Source organism: Perna viridis, chromosome 2 (genome assembly GCF_037379345.1).
Source record: "Perna viridis isolate PV_CMFRI_1.1 ecotype Kerala chromosome 2, ASM3737934v1, whole genome shotgun sequence".
Lineage (NCBI taxonomy): Eukaryota > Metazoa > Mollusca > Bivalvia > Mytilida > Mytilidae > Perna > Perna viridis.
In genome coordinates, this window is record NC_142446.1 from 11678242 (window position 1) to 11696923 (window position 18682).

At 32.5% G+C, this 18682-nt stretch overlaps 1 protein-coding gene across 1 annotated transcript; it reads left to right on the forward strand.

The window, feature by feature from the left end:
* LOC148623639 (KICSTOR complex protein kaptin-like) lies at positions 1-17344 on the forward strand. Its single transcript, XM_088565610.1, has 12 exons — positions 1-282; positions 4377-4471; positions 6439-6523; positions 7149-7206; positions 7644-7725; positions 8879-8949; positions 10072-10181; positions 10845-10943; positions 12133-12214; positions 13227-13362; positions 15374-15907; positions 17246-17344. The coding sequence occupies exons 1-12, from the start codon at positions 9-11 to the stop codon at positions 17339-17341; spliced, it is 1722 nt and encodes a 573-aa protein (XP_088421736.1). The 5' UTR covers positions 1-8; the 3' UTR covers positions 17342-17344.
* The last annotated feature ends 1338 nt before the right edge of the window (positions 17345-18682 follow it).

Below are 18682 nucleotides of genomic sequence, written 5' to 3' on the forward strand. Positions count from 1 at the left end.
CAACTGACATGGATGATATTAGTGAATGTCCTAGGAGCTGGAAATGGACAGACGCACACTTTTGCTCTTTACCATCACATACTTTATACTATCCGGATTCCTGTGGCATAAGTACTACTCCACAGACAAATGTTTATGGAAATGCTAAAGTCATAGACCCGGATGGGTCCAATAAATTTCTAGTTGCCTCTAGAGTAGGAAAAGTGATAGCTCTAGAATATCAAGTGTTTATGGACAAATTACTTCCTTCAACCAAAGTTATCCCATTCTCATATATTCCAGGTAAATATAAGAAGCAATGGAATTGGTTTTGAAGTACATTTTAATACATTGAATATTCTAGCGATGCTAGAGCTTGTCTGGGAAGCTATTTTCTGACTTGGTGCAATCCAGATTATCCTAAGCTATGGAGGAATGGTATTCCAACCACTAACATTGTAGGAGCAATATATTGTAAAGCCCCAACTATGAGTGCTATTAAGTACCATTCTTTGTAAGAATAAGGCAATGGGTGGTACATCATTTTCTCCAATTTAGTAATTTTTGCCTAAAATATATTCAGTACATCTAGAAAACAACCAAAAAGCTATTTAAGCTTATCCTAAATTATCTGTTACATAGATGTTTTTTGACTGCTTATACAGGGAAAGGGCACAGGAAAATTTCTGCCGTTTTTTTGTAGTGCATTTCAACTAAATTCAACCTATCAATATTTTAAAAAGGCAAATTTTTCAAACACTTTAATGGTTATTTCTGGTGGTTATCAGGTATAATTAATTGGTTAATGCAATAAAATCTTCGTTTTTTATCCTTTATGTGCCACACCTTGTATACATTTTCCCCGATTCTTAGACGGAGAAATACTTAAAACTGTTAGGTTTCCAAAAGTAATTGTAATTTGAGTTTTTATTGTTAATATTAGTTTATGCACAGTTTATGATATAAAAACTTATGATGATTCAATAATTTCGTACTATTTACAATTATTAATATTAAGAAAAATTATATTGGTATGTATCTAATATATCGATATGGAGAAGGCATTTGATATGCTTACTCCATATCAATACATTATAAATAGTTCCACTTCATTCATTTTGGGGGTTTTACAGCTTGCTTTATGGTATTGGTTTTGCCCATCATTGAAGACTGTAGTGACCGGTAGAAGTTTAATTGTTCATTGCTTGGCTTTAGGCGGATAACTGTCTTATTGGCAATCGTACCACATCTCCTATTTTTATATAACAGTATTGCCCAGATTTCTTATTTAACCTGGGTACTTGTAAACTTAATCATAATTTTCACTATGAATGACAAAATCAAAGTAGTTAATGCATAAGAGATGCAACAGATTCAAAATATAGTTCTTTGGAACTAAAATTAATGTCAAAATTATACAAAAGAGTAATCAAGATTATTGAACAAATCAGTTTATGTTATCAGTGGTGATTTTAAGATCATTGAGAATGAACTCCTATGAATCGTTGTTTCTTACAGTCCAAAATTCAGAGAACCCCAGTGCCTCTGAATTCGAAACTAACTTTCAAAACCATTATGGATGCTGTTGAAGATTATGCCAAATCATGGATAAAGAGAGAAGAGAACAAAGAACCAGAAATCGAGTCCTTGTCAGATTGGATATGTATTATCGGATCGTTGGTACAGTATTGTATTGACAATCTCAAGAAATGTGTCAGTAAAAGACCGAAGTCCATATTCAACAATCACGAGGCATTTGAATGCCTTTCCTCGCTACATGAAACATATGTTACTGTCTCTGTGGACAAAGCTTCAAACAACATTGTATTTGTTTGTAAAGCGCATTACCTCAATTGCCTTATTAAGGAATTGGGCATTGATAGCAACATCTTAGGTAATACCACATACAAACATACTACTTTTGATAAAATGAAATCTTATCCCTTGTCATGCTTAATTGTTATATATAAGTTAAAGATGGGTGATCACTGGGTGGGATGGATGGGGGGTTGGATGGGCCAATGCAGGAAAATGGGTCTGTCACTCGAAAATGGTCATTTTTGTTTGTTCTAGCCATTTTCTGCTGTATGTGGGGTTCAACAGGAGCAAAACATGAACCAAAGCACATTCATCCCACAGACAGTACCCTGTGAAGGCTTCTAAAGCCAAATAGTGTGTTACAGTCACGAATGGGGGGTCAGGAGTCCCCTGAAGGGTCACTCGCGTGAAGAAATGAGGATTTTTTTTCCAATTTTTTGCCTCATGTTGGCCAAAAACAGGAAGTTGTCAATACAAGGGTTCGACATAGGAATGATGGTGAGAGCTATCATTCCTGTTTTTGGGCAGCAGAAACTCCTGACCTCTTTTTTCAGCTCTCCAGTCATTATTTTTTTACAAACTCTATATCAGATAGTCTCATTTTAAAGCACAGTCACACTGCTTGCAGATAGAAACAGAGCTTTCCAAAACTAAGATTAACACTGCCAGAACCAATAAAGCAGAAACAGGGCCAATCCCCATAAGTCCCGGCACAGCATGACAAGGGTTAAACAACCATAAGTCTTTCATATCTTCTCTCAACATCAAAACAATATGTGAGGACTAACCTTACTTCTATTAGATTCCCTCACCGCATAAGAATCCATACAAAGTAAGGTACATTGCTAGATCTTCATCTTGCTCCATGAAGGAGATGTCAATTCATCTTACAAGATATTGTCTGCAGTGAAGGGTGGACAGCAAGCTAGTTGCAATGCTGCCTACTCCTGTAGTGGCATTAATCATTAGTGGATACTTAAAAATTCTTGAAATTTACTACAAAAACCTTAAATCATACAGCTTTTCAGAAATTAGTTCTCTCCAAACTTTTGATTTCTCAACTCTTTGCACTATGTTGCTATATGATAAATTGAAATATCGTTTGAAAGGGCTCATTCGTAAATTTTTTGCTGATTCATATAAATTTACGTTGTTCTAAGTTACAAATCCACATATTTTTCTAAATTATCGCAGAAGGGTAATGTGTACTACACAGAAAAGCAGGTTTGCTTGATTTCCTTATTGATAATATATTTGTCACATTTTGAGGAGCTATTTTTCAACAATACCTTCAATATATCCACCAGAGCTCTATATAAAGGAGACTACAGAAACGGTTTGCTCTGCATTTTTTTTGGACCTACATCTCTAATTTGACAACATTGGTCATCTCAGCACTAAGATTTATGATGAAAGAGATGACTTTAATTTTAATATTATAAATTTTCCTTACCTATGCAGCAATATATCTTCATCTCCTGCATATGGTGTTTATATTTCACAACTGATTCGCACAAAAGAGCAAGTACTAACTGCTCTGATTTCCTTGAATGCCATAAATATCTGTGTAACAGAATCCTGAATCAGGGGTATGAGGAAATGCATCTCGAAAGGTCTCTTACCAAATTCTTTTTTAGATTTCAGTCCTTGGTTGAAAAATACTCAGTTTCTTCATATATAATGAGTAATGATTTTTTTTTGTAAATTTTTCTTTATGCTGATGTGACTGCTGATTTACTGATTATGACGCAATAGCATGGTAATGTTATTTAATCACCACTGGTATATTCACGCCACATTTGAAGAGGGAGGTTTAGCATGCTGTAAAACCTAGCTTTAATTCACCATTTCATTTGAAATGCCTGTACCAAGTCAGGACCATTGCAGTATCAGTTGCTTCAGTGGTGTGATATCTATTTTTCAAGACTTGTTTTGGACTTGACTTGATAATGGATCGGATTAGTGTTCTGTAATTTTGTTGTTACCTGTATTGACTGTCATAATGTAGTTCTACAAATGCTCCAGTGTGTTGGTAAAATTAGGAAAAAGAAACACATATGGTGAAACACAACAAATGTACCATCATATAACACCTATAAAAACTTACAACAAATGTACCATCATGTAACGCCTATAAAAACTTACAACAAATGTGCCATCATGTAACGCCTATAAAAACTTACAACAAATGTACCATCATGTAACGCCTATAAAAACTTACAACAAATGTACCATCATGTAACACCTATAAAAACTTACAACAAATGTACCATCATGTAACGCCTATAAAAACTTACAACAAATGTACCATCATGTAATGCCTATAAAAACATACAGTGTTCACTAAAAGTTCTTTGACATGGCTATTTAGAAAACTCACTTGTGCTGTCAATAGCTCCTATATAAAGCTGTCATTGAAATGATTTTTGATATTTTGGTGAGTATTTCTGAAATTCTGCTTGCTATTTCGGGGTATTCCATAATATTTAGTTATTTAGACTCCTAAGAACATTTGCTTGTTAAATGAATGATAGACTATTCTGTTTATAGTTAAGGCTGTCATTATCCTTTGTTTACAGCTGGAGCAGAGTTGGTTTCTTTAGATGTGATTAGTAAATCTGTACATCACAGACGTATTGTTGTTGGTGTTACCTTCATTAGGTACCAGGATGAGGTTTGTATCAATAAAAGCAAGGAGCTAATATCAGAAATATATTTGTCTCTATATTTAGATATGAAACACATTCTGATCTAAGATGAATTGAGTTACAAGTACATGTACTGTAATTTTATTATTGAGAATTTATTATTTTTTTCTGTAAAAAATGTGGCTGACTCTAAATCTTACTAATTGATTAACATAATTAACATCAATTTTTTCTCCAAAAAAAAATAAAATAATTTTTTTATTAAAATGACAAAGGTGCAAAAAATTTAACGCATGCAATAATTATTGGACTGTAGAACATATTTTGAATGGTAATTGTTTGTCCTGTACATATATATAACAATGGCTAGAAAATGGAATCTTAGGAAACTCACTGAGGGATAGATACATGGTTGTTGTCAGTGTCCCTGCAGGCCATTATAGTTCTGCACTATGCAGTGCTATGATTTGTTAGTACTGTGCTATTAGTAATTAATTTTAGTTAGAATGCACTATGGGCACTTCGCTATTTAAAAATTATGGGGAAAACACTGGATTACTAAAAATAAAACATCAGGGCTAAAAACCAGTCATTGATAATTTTCTTCAAAAATGGTAGCAGATCAGGGACAGATCAAGACATTCTGAAAAGTGAGGGATCCAGAAGGGCTTTAGATAAGGGGACAGGGATTCAGGGTATTATTTGGTCATTTTGCCAAAATTTTACATGAAATCAACAACAACAAATTTCAACAAAAGAGGGGTATTTCTGCCCTCCCCCAGAACCCCTTCCTTCGATCCCCCACAACATGATATAATGATTTTAAAAGGGTAAAGTTAAAATTTTGTAATTAATCTGCTGGTTTATGTGAATAGTTGTCAAGTTCTATAATCACCCAAGTTGCACTAGATGCACTGTGTAAGGCTTGGATCCTTAAAAGCACATGCCCCTTTGTTATGATAGATTAATTGATGTTTATTATATTAACAAAGTTTGGGATTTCACACTGTCTGTCTGTTTGTCCTTCTGTTTACATATTCAAATGTTAATTCAAATAGGAAAGAACCAAATTATAGAACTATTACTGGGTCCCGCCCTGTGCAGGTCCGGGTGTCAAAAGAATAGGCCTGCAGCAGTGCTAAGTTTGTTGTAAAAGGTGTCTAAATAGTGTGCAGAAACCTAGCCGGGGGCTAGACACACTGCCCTTAGAGCAACTGGGTTATGTGCCCCAAGTGGTGGAATGGGGTACCCCTGGCATGTTACTTGCTAGGGTTGTCAGGCTATAATACGGAAAATTTGAGTGCAAACCATAGTGGTGCACCGTGTTGGGAAAGATGCTACGTTTTTAGCACGTTAAAGAACCCTGCTGTTGTATTCGATAGGAGCAGGAACCTTTGTGCTCCGCCACAGTAGGCTAAATTGCCCGACCCTACCCATACCTCCCTTTTTCTAGTGGCAATCAAAATTTGTCGACCCTATTATCCTTGTGTCCCATCCCTTTTTTTTTCATTTCTTCATCATCATCATCATCATCAGCATCATCATCATTTCATGTTCATCACCTGAATATAGCTGAAATATTGCTGCTTGGGCATTAAACCCCAACAATCAATCAATCAATCATTACTGGGTTCCTTCAAGGACTGATAATCAAACAGGATCAATGATGGGGGTATGTATCTTTTTCGTGGGCTTGCTTGCAGTATTTCCAGTCCAAAACATTCTCAAGATTATGACAACCTAGTATTAGCCTGTGATGGTCCATTTTTGTCTTGTTAATTCAGCAAGGTGACCATGCAAACTTGACTTTAAACTAAGATTATCACAAGAAAAGATGCATTATAATCTTGGAAAAGTAGTGAAAAGGCCTTTGATTTTATGTATCAACACCAGGAAGGGATGACAAGACTGGACTATTTAAGTTATTCATGGATATATGTTAAAAAAATTGCATTTTTAAATAGGGTGCATTTTTGTATTTTAATTTCAATAGGGTGAAGATTGTGAGGGTACATACAAGCAATATTTGAACCTGTATTCACTGAGAGAGGAGTACTCTGGTTTTGATAATATAGATGGTAGGGTTTACATATATTTATGATTTAATTCTATCACAGAATGGTTTAAATCTTCATGGAAAATATATGATTTGATGAAGATAATCTACATTTTGTGTGTTATACTTTTATTCAAAAGTTCTGGAAAACTTCAAAGAAGAATGATTATGCATATTGTGCAGTAAATTTGTATTGCATTGTTTTTGTGGTATTAAAATACAGATACTTGTACTTGAAAGTTCTTCCTCTTGAAAAAATGTAAATCTGTCAAATTATTGGAAATAAGAATTGCAATTCAGCAAGTTTGAAATGGAATGTTATTCAGGTTAATAAAAACAAGTTGCTGATGCAGTTTGTTTTAATTTGACCAAAGGAGCACAAATAAGCTGCCCACATCAATTTTTTTTTTAAATTTAAGTATAGACTTGTTTTTTTTGTATTTTCAGATTGTTTTGGTCAAAGTTTAGACTTTTTGTATTTTCAGACTGTTTCAGTCAAAGTTTAGACTTTTTTGTATTTTCAGACTGTTTTGGTCAAAGTTTAGACCTTGATTTTATTTGTATTTTCAGACTGTTTCAGTCAAAGTTTAGACTTGTTTTTTTTATATTTTCAGTCTGTTTTGACCTTATTTTTTTTGTATTTTCAGATTGTTTTAGTCAAAGTTTAGACCTGGATTTTGTTCCTTATCAGTTGACTCATACAATGTAAGTTATCTTATATATTAACTGGAGTCTTTATTGGTATTGTTACAGAAGAAAACTTTAAAATAAATGGTAAAACTTTGCAATTGTTTAATAAATATTGTTTGTACTATAAAACTAATGGTGTCACTACATGTACTTCCAAATAATTGTCTAAGTAAAGCGTATATTATTCTTTTGTAGTAAATGTATAAAGAATTGTGAGTGCACTCACTGTGGATGGGACCATTAAGGGGTTGATCCATGATCATTTAATAATGAAGTCTTGGAAGTCACTGCTTCTTTTCAATCTTGTGGCATATAATAGTAGGGCCATTCCTGCAACATCTATCACATAAAACATGTTTGACTGAAATGCATGAAATTTTTGCAACAAGTAGAAACAGTTATTCCATTGTTTAACTGACAACGAGTAACTCTAGTTCCTACCTGAATTTCAGTATATTTGTTGATAATAAGCTGGAGTCTGTGTTTTTATTATCTGGCAGTGATGAAAAAGTGCATATGTATAGAGAGGTTTCTGTGAGTACATGCAACACTTATGATATATTTGAATACAACAATGACGAACCACATTTTACTATATCACAAATGATATATTTGACTACAACGATGACGAACCATATTGTACTATATCAAAATGTCATATTAAAAATTGCAAAACGTGCAACATTCTTATAACCGACTCTTACTTCTCTAGTTCCCTTACAAACAAAACCTTCCATACAAGAAGTCACAATGACTTAAGTTGCAAATCAACAAACTTAATATATGGATTAGAATGCAACTTATGCGGTCTAATATATGTTGGTGAAACACAAGAATGATTAAACAAAAGAATGTTCAATCATCATTCGGTAATAATTACCATCAAATTCCCAACAGTTTATCAACATTTTAATCAACAAGATCATTCAATCCTCTCTATGAAAGTTCGTATTTTAGAAAAATTTACCATCCTACGAACAGTCCCATTCTTAGTAAAAACTACCGTAGAGAAAGAGAGGAGTAGGTACTGCAATACCAATAGAGCTAGAAGTAGAAAATAATAGCATTGATAAGACCTATACTGCTACCACACTCTCCAAAGAAGAGATTGTGGAAAACCATAAATCTGAGCTATCCTCTTTTAGATACACCTAGATGGTACACCTAGATACAAATATATGTTTCTTTTTTTGTCAGATTGTTAAGCTGTTTCAAGTTTTTCACCTAGTTTTAAATGCTCATACAAATTAAAAAGAAAGCAAACTTCAGGTGTTCCCATAAGCACCAAAATTCAAGACCTGAATGTCTGAGATCTACCAAAATTAGACAACAAAATAAAAAAAAAACAGAAAGAAAACTGCCAAAATATCCCAATTTATGGAAATGGGTATTTTTTGTAATTTCATTCATTTCTTTCACTTTTAATTTTAGTATTTTTGTAATGTTTCTGTAATGTGAAGAAGTTTGAATGTAAAGTAACTTAATAACACAGAAAAAATAAGAGGCTTCTTTGAGGCCTTTTCATTTGGTGTCATTCCATTTTTACAAATGTAAACATTCAGGATTTGACATTTATGGTTGTATCATGATGTAACCTGTGGAGCATTTTATTTTTGTATGTGAGTGTACATTGTTGGATTACTAACAAAACAAAATTCAGGCTTTTTGATGAAATGTATATTTTAAGGAAAAAGAACAGTCTTTTCTGGAGTTTCCTACTGAGGACTGCTTTCCTGAATTTAGTGATATAAAAACTTGGTAGGTGAAAATTAAATCAAAGTTAAAAAGCCTTTTGTTTTATAACATTGTTTCACCAGTAATGTATACATTTACTTCAAATAATTTAAACTAGTGGCTCTAGAGTAACTTAATGGTTCAACTGGTTTGATAAGCTACAGTCAATGTCTTGTAAAAGTGGCTAAGTTTTTTCATAGATAAAAATTTCCAATGGTCATTTTGTGCAGTATACACCAAGGACCAAGTCATTGAATTCTGTACATTACTTTTGGATGCTTTTATAAAAAAAAAAAAAATTATCTTGAATGTTCTTGTTTTTATTAACCCATTTGGGAGTTGGCCAAGTGAACTACTGCCATCACTCGGGGTCTGTCACCATCATTGCCATCTGTTGTCGTTGTCTGCTATTGATGACGACAGACACCAAGTGTTGGGAATGGCTCACATGACCTACGGCCAGGCAAGAACATTCAAGATAATTTTTTTTTAAAGTCGTCATGTTCTGCCTCCTGTCATTAATTTGTCCATTATCCAGTATCTTTTTTTTTAACTCTGCACATTTTGTTCAATTACATGAAACCTCCTTGACTGTTTGTAACCAAATTTTGCAGGAATGTTGTATGGAAGAGCTTCTACAAACAGTCTATTTTTGGTTCTGTTTGAACAAACAAGATTACCTTCTGAGGCTATCTATGTTTCTGATTGGCATATTTTAAAACATGTGGTTCTCTAAAACCACAGGTGCCAGTATTGTGAAACTTGATAGTGTTGACCTCAATGTTGTGTACAAAAGGTCCACTTTTTGTCTTACTCAAATGGTTGCAGCTGCTCAAAATTGCCATTGAAAACATGAAAATAAACACCTTTTGGCATATATTTCTACTAATGCTTAACCAGGGTAAAAAAATCTTGGCAGGAATAATGTAAAGATGGACTTCTTTAGAATGATGTACCCTTTGTTCCCCTTGATAAAATTATATGGCCACTAGAATTCAAATTTTCTAGGTGAGTGACTCAGGCTCTTAAGAGCCTCTGGTTTTGTTTTGTTCTTGCTTACTAGTAACTATGATATTGTTTTTAAATATTTTGGCAAGTTGTGATTTTAATGGTTTAAAGCATTGATATCTATTTTTTATATTGCAGTGTTCACTGGATTGACATTGTAAACTACAACCAGTATTCCAGACGATTAACAGCCATGGGACATCAAGATGGTTTAGTTACAGTGTCACATGTGGATATTACTAAAAATGGTACAAAATTAAAAATTGTGTATTATGTAAAATAGTTACAGGTAGTACAGTCAGACTTAATTTAAAGGTCACTCCTACTATTCTTCTTTAGTCTCTTAATAAGACTTAATTCTATTTATTCAAACATTGGAATAAAGTTTTTTCTCTATTATCATGATTATTTTCAGTTTTACTTCAGCAGAGAACATACAGTGTAAACAATTACCAGTTAGACTATTCCTCATTTGAATTTGCATATTGTGAATTAAAAAAGAGGAGAAATCTACATATTAAACTTACTGTAAAGAAACATATTTTGATTGGTCAAGTTAAACTTATTGAAAAGGGAAGATAGCTATGATTGGTCAAGTTAAACTTATTGTAAAGAACATATATCTATGATTGGTTAAGCTAAACCTATTCTATAGAGCAGATATCTTAGATTGATCAAGCTAAACCTACTGTGAAGCGCATATATCTATGAATGGTCAAGCTAAACTTACTGTAAAGAGCAGATAAGTATGATTTGTCATCTAAAACTTTCTGTAAAGAGAAAGTATTTGTGATAGGCCAGGTTTAAATTACTGTAAAGAGTAAATGAATAAACGAAAAAACCTATTCTATAGATCATTGTTATTTTTCTATTACTTATCATGTCATCATTTTTACTTCTTATATTTACAGATGTACTAAGTTCATGGTCACTGCAACATGACAGTCCTATTACAAACATCAAAATCTTTAATTTTGAAAATGATGTATCACAACCTACATTTATAAGCAGTAAGTCCATTCTACTCCATGAAATATACACCTTTGTCTGCAGACATTGGGAAGTAGTCTTTCATACTTTATACAATATTTACCACATCCTATTCATACAAGCACATACAAGTCCATTGCACTCTGCACAATAGCATGGTTGATCATGATTTTTTGGGAGAATTATTGAACAAAAATTAAGTTTATCTTGTTTCTGGCAACTGGTAGGACATTTTTTAGGTCACCAGAGAGCCATGCAAGCTTTTGCCAACACTTACATTCTGTCATGGTTGTCCTCTATTAACAATTTTTAGGATATATTGCACAAAATTTATGTCTAGATTTTTGATTCGTCAAAAAACATGGTCGCTGTTGCTATTTTTAGACAACAAGGATCAAGTCTCTAATGTTTGGAATATGCTACTGATGACCACATGTGCTTTTTAAAAAAAACAGGAGTAAAGTAATGTCTTCAATTTCATTAGAGGCACCAAAATATAAATGAGACTTTCTAACTTAAGCTTGAAGTTTTCATTTGGTTAAAGTCATTCAACATATCCTGAAAAGAGTTATTGTCCTGAAGACCAAAACTGTATCTTGAAAATCTAGTAGCTATCAAAATTGCTACAGGCAAAAGTATGTGTCATAGATGTTCTAGTTCATAAAAGTATTTTTTGTGAAAAGTTTGAGAATGCCTTGAATTTTTTCTTTTTTAACCATAGTTTGCATGAAATAAAAGTGTCAGCATGCAAGTTACAAAAAACATTTTGTCCATAATTGCTTATAAGAGTATGTTTTGCTTCATTTGTAATTTCAATACAGAATATTGTAGTTGATATAATCATTGTATTGACTTTAACTTGAATATTAATCTACTTTTTCCATATTTTGAAGATCTTGTACAAGTGGACTTGCTTCATCAAAATACAAAGTTTTCTTTGTTCTATTAAAACAATCTGTCTTGAAATACTTCAGTTTAAAGTAAAATCAGAATAATCATTTCTGAAAATATTTTATAAAAATGGTGCTTGAAGCAAATCTCAATAACACTCCCCTTTAAACTTTTCTGTATTTTCTTATAACCTTTGAACTACAATAGAAAGATTTTAGGTGTTTCTAGGTAAGCAGTTCATGCTCTCTACAGCCTCTTTTCTTTTTGTCTATGCAATGAATAGAAATAATATGTCTGTATTTTTAATTTCATTTTTAGATATGATAAAGAAAAAAGACTTGGTTGATCCTGTGTATCATGTATTAGTATTAAGTGCTTTAGAACCTGCAGCCATTTATAGGTATGGTTACAATGATACTCCTTAGCTAAATTCTAACTTAAATCGGTCAAATTTTATTCCCAGCTGCTAAGTATCTTCTCCATTTTCTAGAAATTTTTTTTACTATTATCAAGAAATTGGTTGTTATGTAGATTTATCAATCAATTTATGATTTGACAAATTATAAACATGTAATCACATTTTGTACAGAGCTTTTTTCTTAGAATGTCATACATTGATTAATTTTTAATCCTCTCGTGAACCATAAATCTGCTATCTTCATTTCGCATGCCTGTAAGTAACATTATTAGAGACTTTGCAGATTCTGACAAGACTTCTATTTTTAGAAACAATTCCTCTCTGTGGGACCACTGATGTAACTTTGTTCAAATTTGTAGAATTATTAGTCACAATATGTCCTTGAAATGGTTTACTACCATTTTGATTTGAGTAGTTATATGGGGTTATATGAAGCTTCAATTTTTGTCTGCATTTGATACTTTAAGAACACATTGTGAATCCAAATCTTGTGGGACTGCTAGTAGAATTTTGATCAAATTTTGTAGGATTATTAGTCACCTTATGTACTTGATCCTGTTGCACCAAAAAATAAACAAGAGTTTTGTGACACTATAGGAGCAATTGTGAACACATTCTGCTGAGACTGCAGGTCAGATTTCATTCAAACTTGGTGGGAATATAAATCAACTCATGACTTGAGACTGTAGCACAACAGTTGTATTGAACAAAGGTGCACTGGAATTTGCCTTTCCTGTTTGTTGGTATTCCCTATGATCCAAGTTTGTAGTTTTCTTTTTCACTTTTATTCCCATCTTTTGTAGAAATGCATCATCTACACTGAGTCATCATTCAATAATTTATATTTTATATATTTTTTAGGGCTTCAGCTGTACTCAGTGGCAGGGGATATGTCTGTGACTGTTTAAATATGTATGTAACAATCTTGTTTCATTCTAATTATGTGAAACTAGATCAAGTTCTTTTTAGCTTCATAGAATATTGTTTATTACAGAAATGTAACAAAGAATGGTTTAAAAGATCCTTCAGTTTTACCAGGAAGTAACAAGTTTGACATACCACTATGTGTCTGTGTTGTGGATATAGATTTTGATGGATCAAATGAAATTCTTATTGGAACATATGGACAGGTAGAAAATCTTTAATAAGTTGCCTTAGTTGGAAACTTTTATTGAAATAGATATATGTTAAGGAGCTAATATGACTACTGTAAACATAATAATTTTCGTGGCAACTAATTTTCACGGTTTCTGAAAGGTCAACATGTTTGCAGGTATTAATTTTCGCGGTTCTCAAGGTTGAAGAAATAAAGTTTTTTTAATAGTTTTGGCAGTGTGTGATCTCTCTTTTGATATGTTATTTTACCATTATTATTTCAATAAAATTAATGACACCAGTTAATACGACATTAACTAATTGACAAGTCCACATAGCTTCCTCTGGCCATTTTAATCTAACAGTATATTCTTATTTAAAACTAAAAAGAACTAACTTAATCGTCCAAGCCTCAACTAATTGTAGGGATTAACCTTTGACACTTTAATTGCATGATTACGTATTAACTTTTTATTGACAGTTCTCAGCTTGTGTATTTAATGGTATTCTTTTATCGGTGATTACCTGTAGTGTGTGTTTAACACATACATTTTGTTCTTTTTGTGAATAAAATGTTTGCACGGTATTGATTTCTATTCTTTGATGTGGCAGGTACTCTATGGCCATTGAAAAAAATATATAAACAATAATCCACATGTTTTTACCGTATACGTTTTTATAATAGACTTAGTATAAATTCATACTTGATTGCATTGAATGATATGATCCTTATATGAAATGACGATTCTATTTAAAATTGTGGAAACCATGATTAGAACGGTCAAGACTTGGTGATATGAATATATTTTTGCAGGTACTAATTTTGGCATTATTAGGGCAACTGCAAATATAGCAAAAATTAGTACACCGCAAAAAATAATATGTTTACAGTATTCTCCAAATTGACAGTAATTTTCAGATGTTAATTGGACATAGAGCAATAAAGTATCAATACTAGAATCACTCTAGTGGATATGCCCCACTTAACTAAGTAAACCTACAAGTTTTTCTTAGAAATTCAAAGTTTAAATATCAACCGGAAGGCATTGGAATTCTATTTTTTAATTTAAGATATTCATTATATCAAAGTTTGAGCCTATGGCAAAATATATGTAATGCCAATTGAATCCCCAAATCCATTCAGATCAAAATTCAAATTAGCAGGTGTACAATGCCATAAACTGATAATCATTTCCTGAAAGTTTAAAAAAAAACTTCATTCTGTGGTATAGCAAAACTTTTCATATGAAATGTTGATACTAATAGAAATCCCAAACCTATTTTTATTGAAAACCAAAATAGCAGGTGTACAGTACCTGGAATAACCTAATAATCATACTCTGAAAGTTTCAATAAACTTCATTAAGTGGTTAGGAAGAAGTAGAAACATTGAAAATTCAAATAACAGTAAATCCATGGACAATGATTGGAAATTTAAAAGGAGAATAGATGAAAAACAACATATGCATCACAAAGTTACTACTATGAAGTGTACACACAGAAAGACGAACTACTTGAACCCCACTGAGAAGGGTTGAACTGTACTTGAGCAGTTACTCATCTTATCATGTTGCTTTTTGATGGCCAAGTCCTGTGAAAAAGAAAGAGTATTTATTACAGATGGAGGTCAAATGTGACAATCCTTATTGGTGAATCAGATTATGATGATAACCATAGTACTTATTGAGTGATGATCTAATTTTGAGGGCAACCCTACACTTGTCTCAGTAGCTGAGCCCTATCTATAAAATTGGTGTGATGGTATGATATGAGTTGAGAGAAAAAAAACTCCATTTACAAATATGTTGTCTATCAAGAAGTTCAACATGGTCATGATCTCATCATCTACACATTTATTGTTGAATATAAAATGAGTTTTCACAAAGGTTAGTCTTAGCCTGTAATCTGGTATATGTATGCCTGCATTTCCCGTACTTAGTAAAATCAGCATTGATTTAAAATTTGGAGTTTTTGTAAATCTGAAAATTCATATATATGTCTTTATCTATATCGACAAACTTCCTAGTTACATCCTTTTCTTTACAGGAAGTTTTAGCTTACAAGTTTATTCCTCGCAGAACAACCAAAGGACTTAACCAAGCAGCCAAGATAAGCCAACAACAGAGTGACTTAAAAACAGATTCTGAAAATCTTGATTCTTCGGATGTAGAACAAATTCACAAGACAGAAAAAAATGTTGAATTTAATCAAAATGATCCATCGAGCCTGGGATTTAGGAATCAGCATAAGTCAGAAATGGATGCTAAAGAAAATCATGACAGTATGAACAGAAATCGTCACAAATCAGATGACCATGAGCAGCGATTGTCTCCCATTAATGTTCAGGTTTCACAAAAATCACAGGAAAATATGCTCTGTAAAAAGTCTTTGGAAAACTTTTCAAAATGTAGCCATTCATGTAAATACCATTGTGATGTAATGAGTAAAGGAGACCATTTCCAATTGTTATGGCAGAAGAGTTTTGCTTGTCCTGTGATGGGAGTCGACAGAGTTGATATAATGGGTGATGGAATGGAAGACTTGGTTGTCATCACCCTCAAAGGTGTTCATATTATACAGGTAATGTTTGTTATTGACAGGTTTGATTATAGGCAGAGATGTCATAAGTAGACATTATTTGATATAGAATTTTGAGTTGTAAAATGGAAACCTATCAGCATATTCACAATAAGTCCTAAATGTTATATCAGTCATAACATGATTTTACAGGCCACTGTAGATTTTAAAATGATCCAAGTAGACTTCCAACAGAATGACTTTCTTTTGCTGTCTTAAGTGAACCACCATTTAGGGGACCAATTAGAATTTACTGACAATGTGGGAAAAACATACATTATAATTGGCTCATGTTTTTTGTCTTTCCAATGATAGTGTGCTGATTTCATATTCTACATTATTTACCATTTCTCAACTTTTTTTAATGTCATTGTAACTTATATTTATGTTTTAAAAATCATCTTGCTATACAAGTTCTTGCTTCTGTGGTGATATTTGTAGTGTAAACAAATCTGTACTTAATTGGTTTATTTTGATGAATTCAATCAGAAATGAATTATTTAATAAGATGAAATTATTCATAGTGGTGGATCTAGTGGGGGTTGGGGGTTGGGGGTTGGGAATTGGACTCTTGTTTAAAAATTTAGTTAATTTTGTGCAAAATTGAGCAAATAATAACCTAGGACCTTCTTACAAAATCTCTAGATCATCATAAAGATGCTTATACTTTTGTCACTTTGGTAGTGAAATCAATGCCTTCACAGGATATCTTATTTTCTGTACTGTAGAGTACTAAACGTGTATATTTATTATGTTTGTTCAGTTTGATTAAAAATTATTTCTTAATAAATATCTTAATATCAATTTACGAGATAGAATATCTCATAGTGTACCAAGTATCTTTGTCTTGAATTAAAAGAGTAAATAGTAGTGGATAGTAAAATATAAAAACAGGGTAAAACAAATTTAGAAAGTAAGAAGTATTTTAAACCTGTCGCATATTCATTCTTTATAGAGTTCAAGCAATGAACATATTTGAGTATTAAATGTCAAAAACCCACATGGATGAAATATGTCAGCTCTAGGCCACCAAATGGGTTTCAATGAATGACCCTCATACCACACAGCTGGCTACAGCTGGCCCTGAAATGACGTTACACACAGTTACAGCAAAATAGTTGACCCTATAGACTCCATCAACATAAAAATAAAATGGAAGTGAATACAAAACTACAAAAGATGCCAGAATCTCCTGACTTGGGACAGGCGCAAAAAAGTGGCAGGGTGAAAGTACTTTGGTGTGTAGTATTTCTCTCAGCGATATTTCTGTTATGTAAGTAACATTATATAAGTAATAGCTGGTTTACTTTTTTGATGATGTTATGTTTTCCTCAATTTCAGCCTGATTTACAAGAAATTGCCAAAGTATGTTTGGAGAGGATGACATCACTGACACAGAGTGGACAAGGAACCAGTAAAGAAAATAAAGATAAATAAATACCACAGTGTTGTTAATCAATAATTCTGTGATAAAGCAGGTACTTGTAACTAACATAGCAGATAGTACCATCAGTTGGATTTAACTATTTCGGTGCTTCATAGGGCCAAGCTTGATACAACTGCAGATGTCAAACCCTGTATGTTTGAGATAAGTATGGACAAAATATATTGTGAAGAAATGCAGGACACAGAATATGATTCGGACCAAAGTGAGAGTATTAAAAAAACATTATAAAATTTGCAATTAGACTTAAGAAATTAGATTTTTTTACAAAGTTGAGGAAAATGGGGTTTTTTTTCTTACCCATTCTTGGCCCTTAATTCTTATATCTGAAAATGGTGAGGTGCCTACCCTGTATTAAATCTAGTAGTACAGTTTCATGGAAATCCATACCTTTCAAATCAAATACTTGCCTGGAATTCATGGAAATGTTTTGTATACCCATTAAGCCTCTAATTCCTTCATGGTTATGGGCATCAACCCCAAACTCAATCCCAGCCTAACTTTTTTGGTATGGAACCTGGTGTCAGATGCAATTTGTAACGATCCATACACATATTCTTTAGTTATATAATAAAGTTTTAAAATTGATCAAGAGCTGTGAACTAAAATTCAAGTTATCTTATAAAAACTAAGTATCTGCAAGCACTAATGATGACAACAACCATCCTTATGACAATATAATTCAACTAGTATGTGTGTACTTTTTTTTAACACAAAAATGTGTTTCATCCACACTTTGTCTGAGATATGAGTTTCAATACCATTAAACAAGTCAAGAATAGTAGAAATTTCTCATACATACGAAGTTGAAAAATATTTTCCATGCAAATATAAATTCGTGTAGTGTACACAGCCAAATGTGCCACACATGAGAATTGTATGGTTTGCAACATATGGTAAACATATGAAATGAGCATCATATGATAACCATGTGTTTCAGTTATCATATGATTGTGGCGTGATCATTTTTTTCACAAACATATGAATATCATGTTTCCAAGCCAAAATTAACGTATGAGAATCATATGATATCATATGTAAATTTTCAAATGATTGTCATGATTCGAGCACTATATGATTATCATATGTGGCACATGTGGTTGTGTCTAACCTACAACAAGAAAAACAAACTTCAAACTTAAATAATTGTTTTAGATTCAGCAGAAAGTTACCTACAATGTTTATGAAAGTTATAAACTTGATCATGATTTTTTTTTTTTAGTCTTCTAAACCAAGTAATGTTACCAGAGAAACTGTAATAAGAGTGTATACTAGTGTATTAATTCTTTAAAATATCTACCACAGATGCCAAATAAATGATACTTGAAATTGTA

Coding starts and splice junctions, on each gene's coding strand:
- LOC148623639 (XM_088565610.1), top strand. CDS start 9: ATGGATGATATTAGTGAATGTCCTAGGAGCTGGAAATGGACAGACGCA. Junction 283..4,376: donor CCCATTCTCATATATTCCAG/GTAAATATAAGA, acceptor CTTTGTTTACAG/CTGGAGCAGAGTTGGTTTCT. Junction 12,215..13,226: donor GAACCTGCAGCCATTTATAG/GTATGGTTACAA, acceptor TGTTTATTACAG/AAATGTAACAAAGAATGGTT.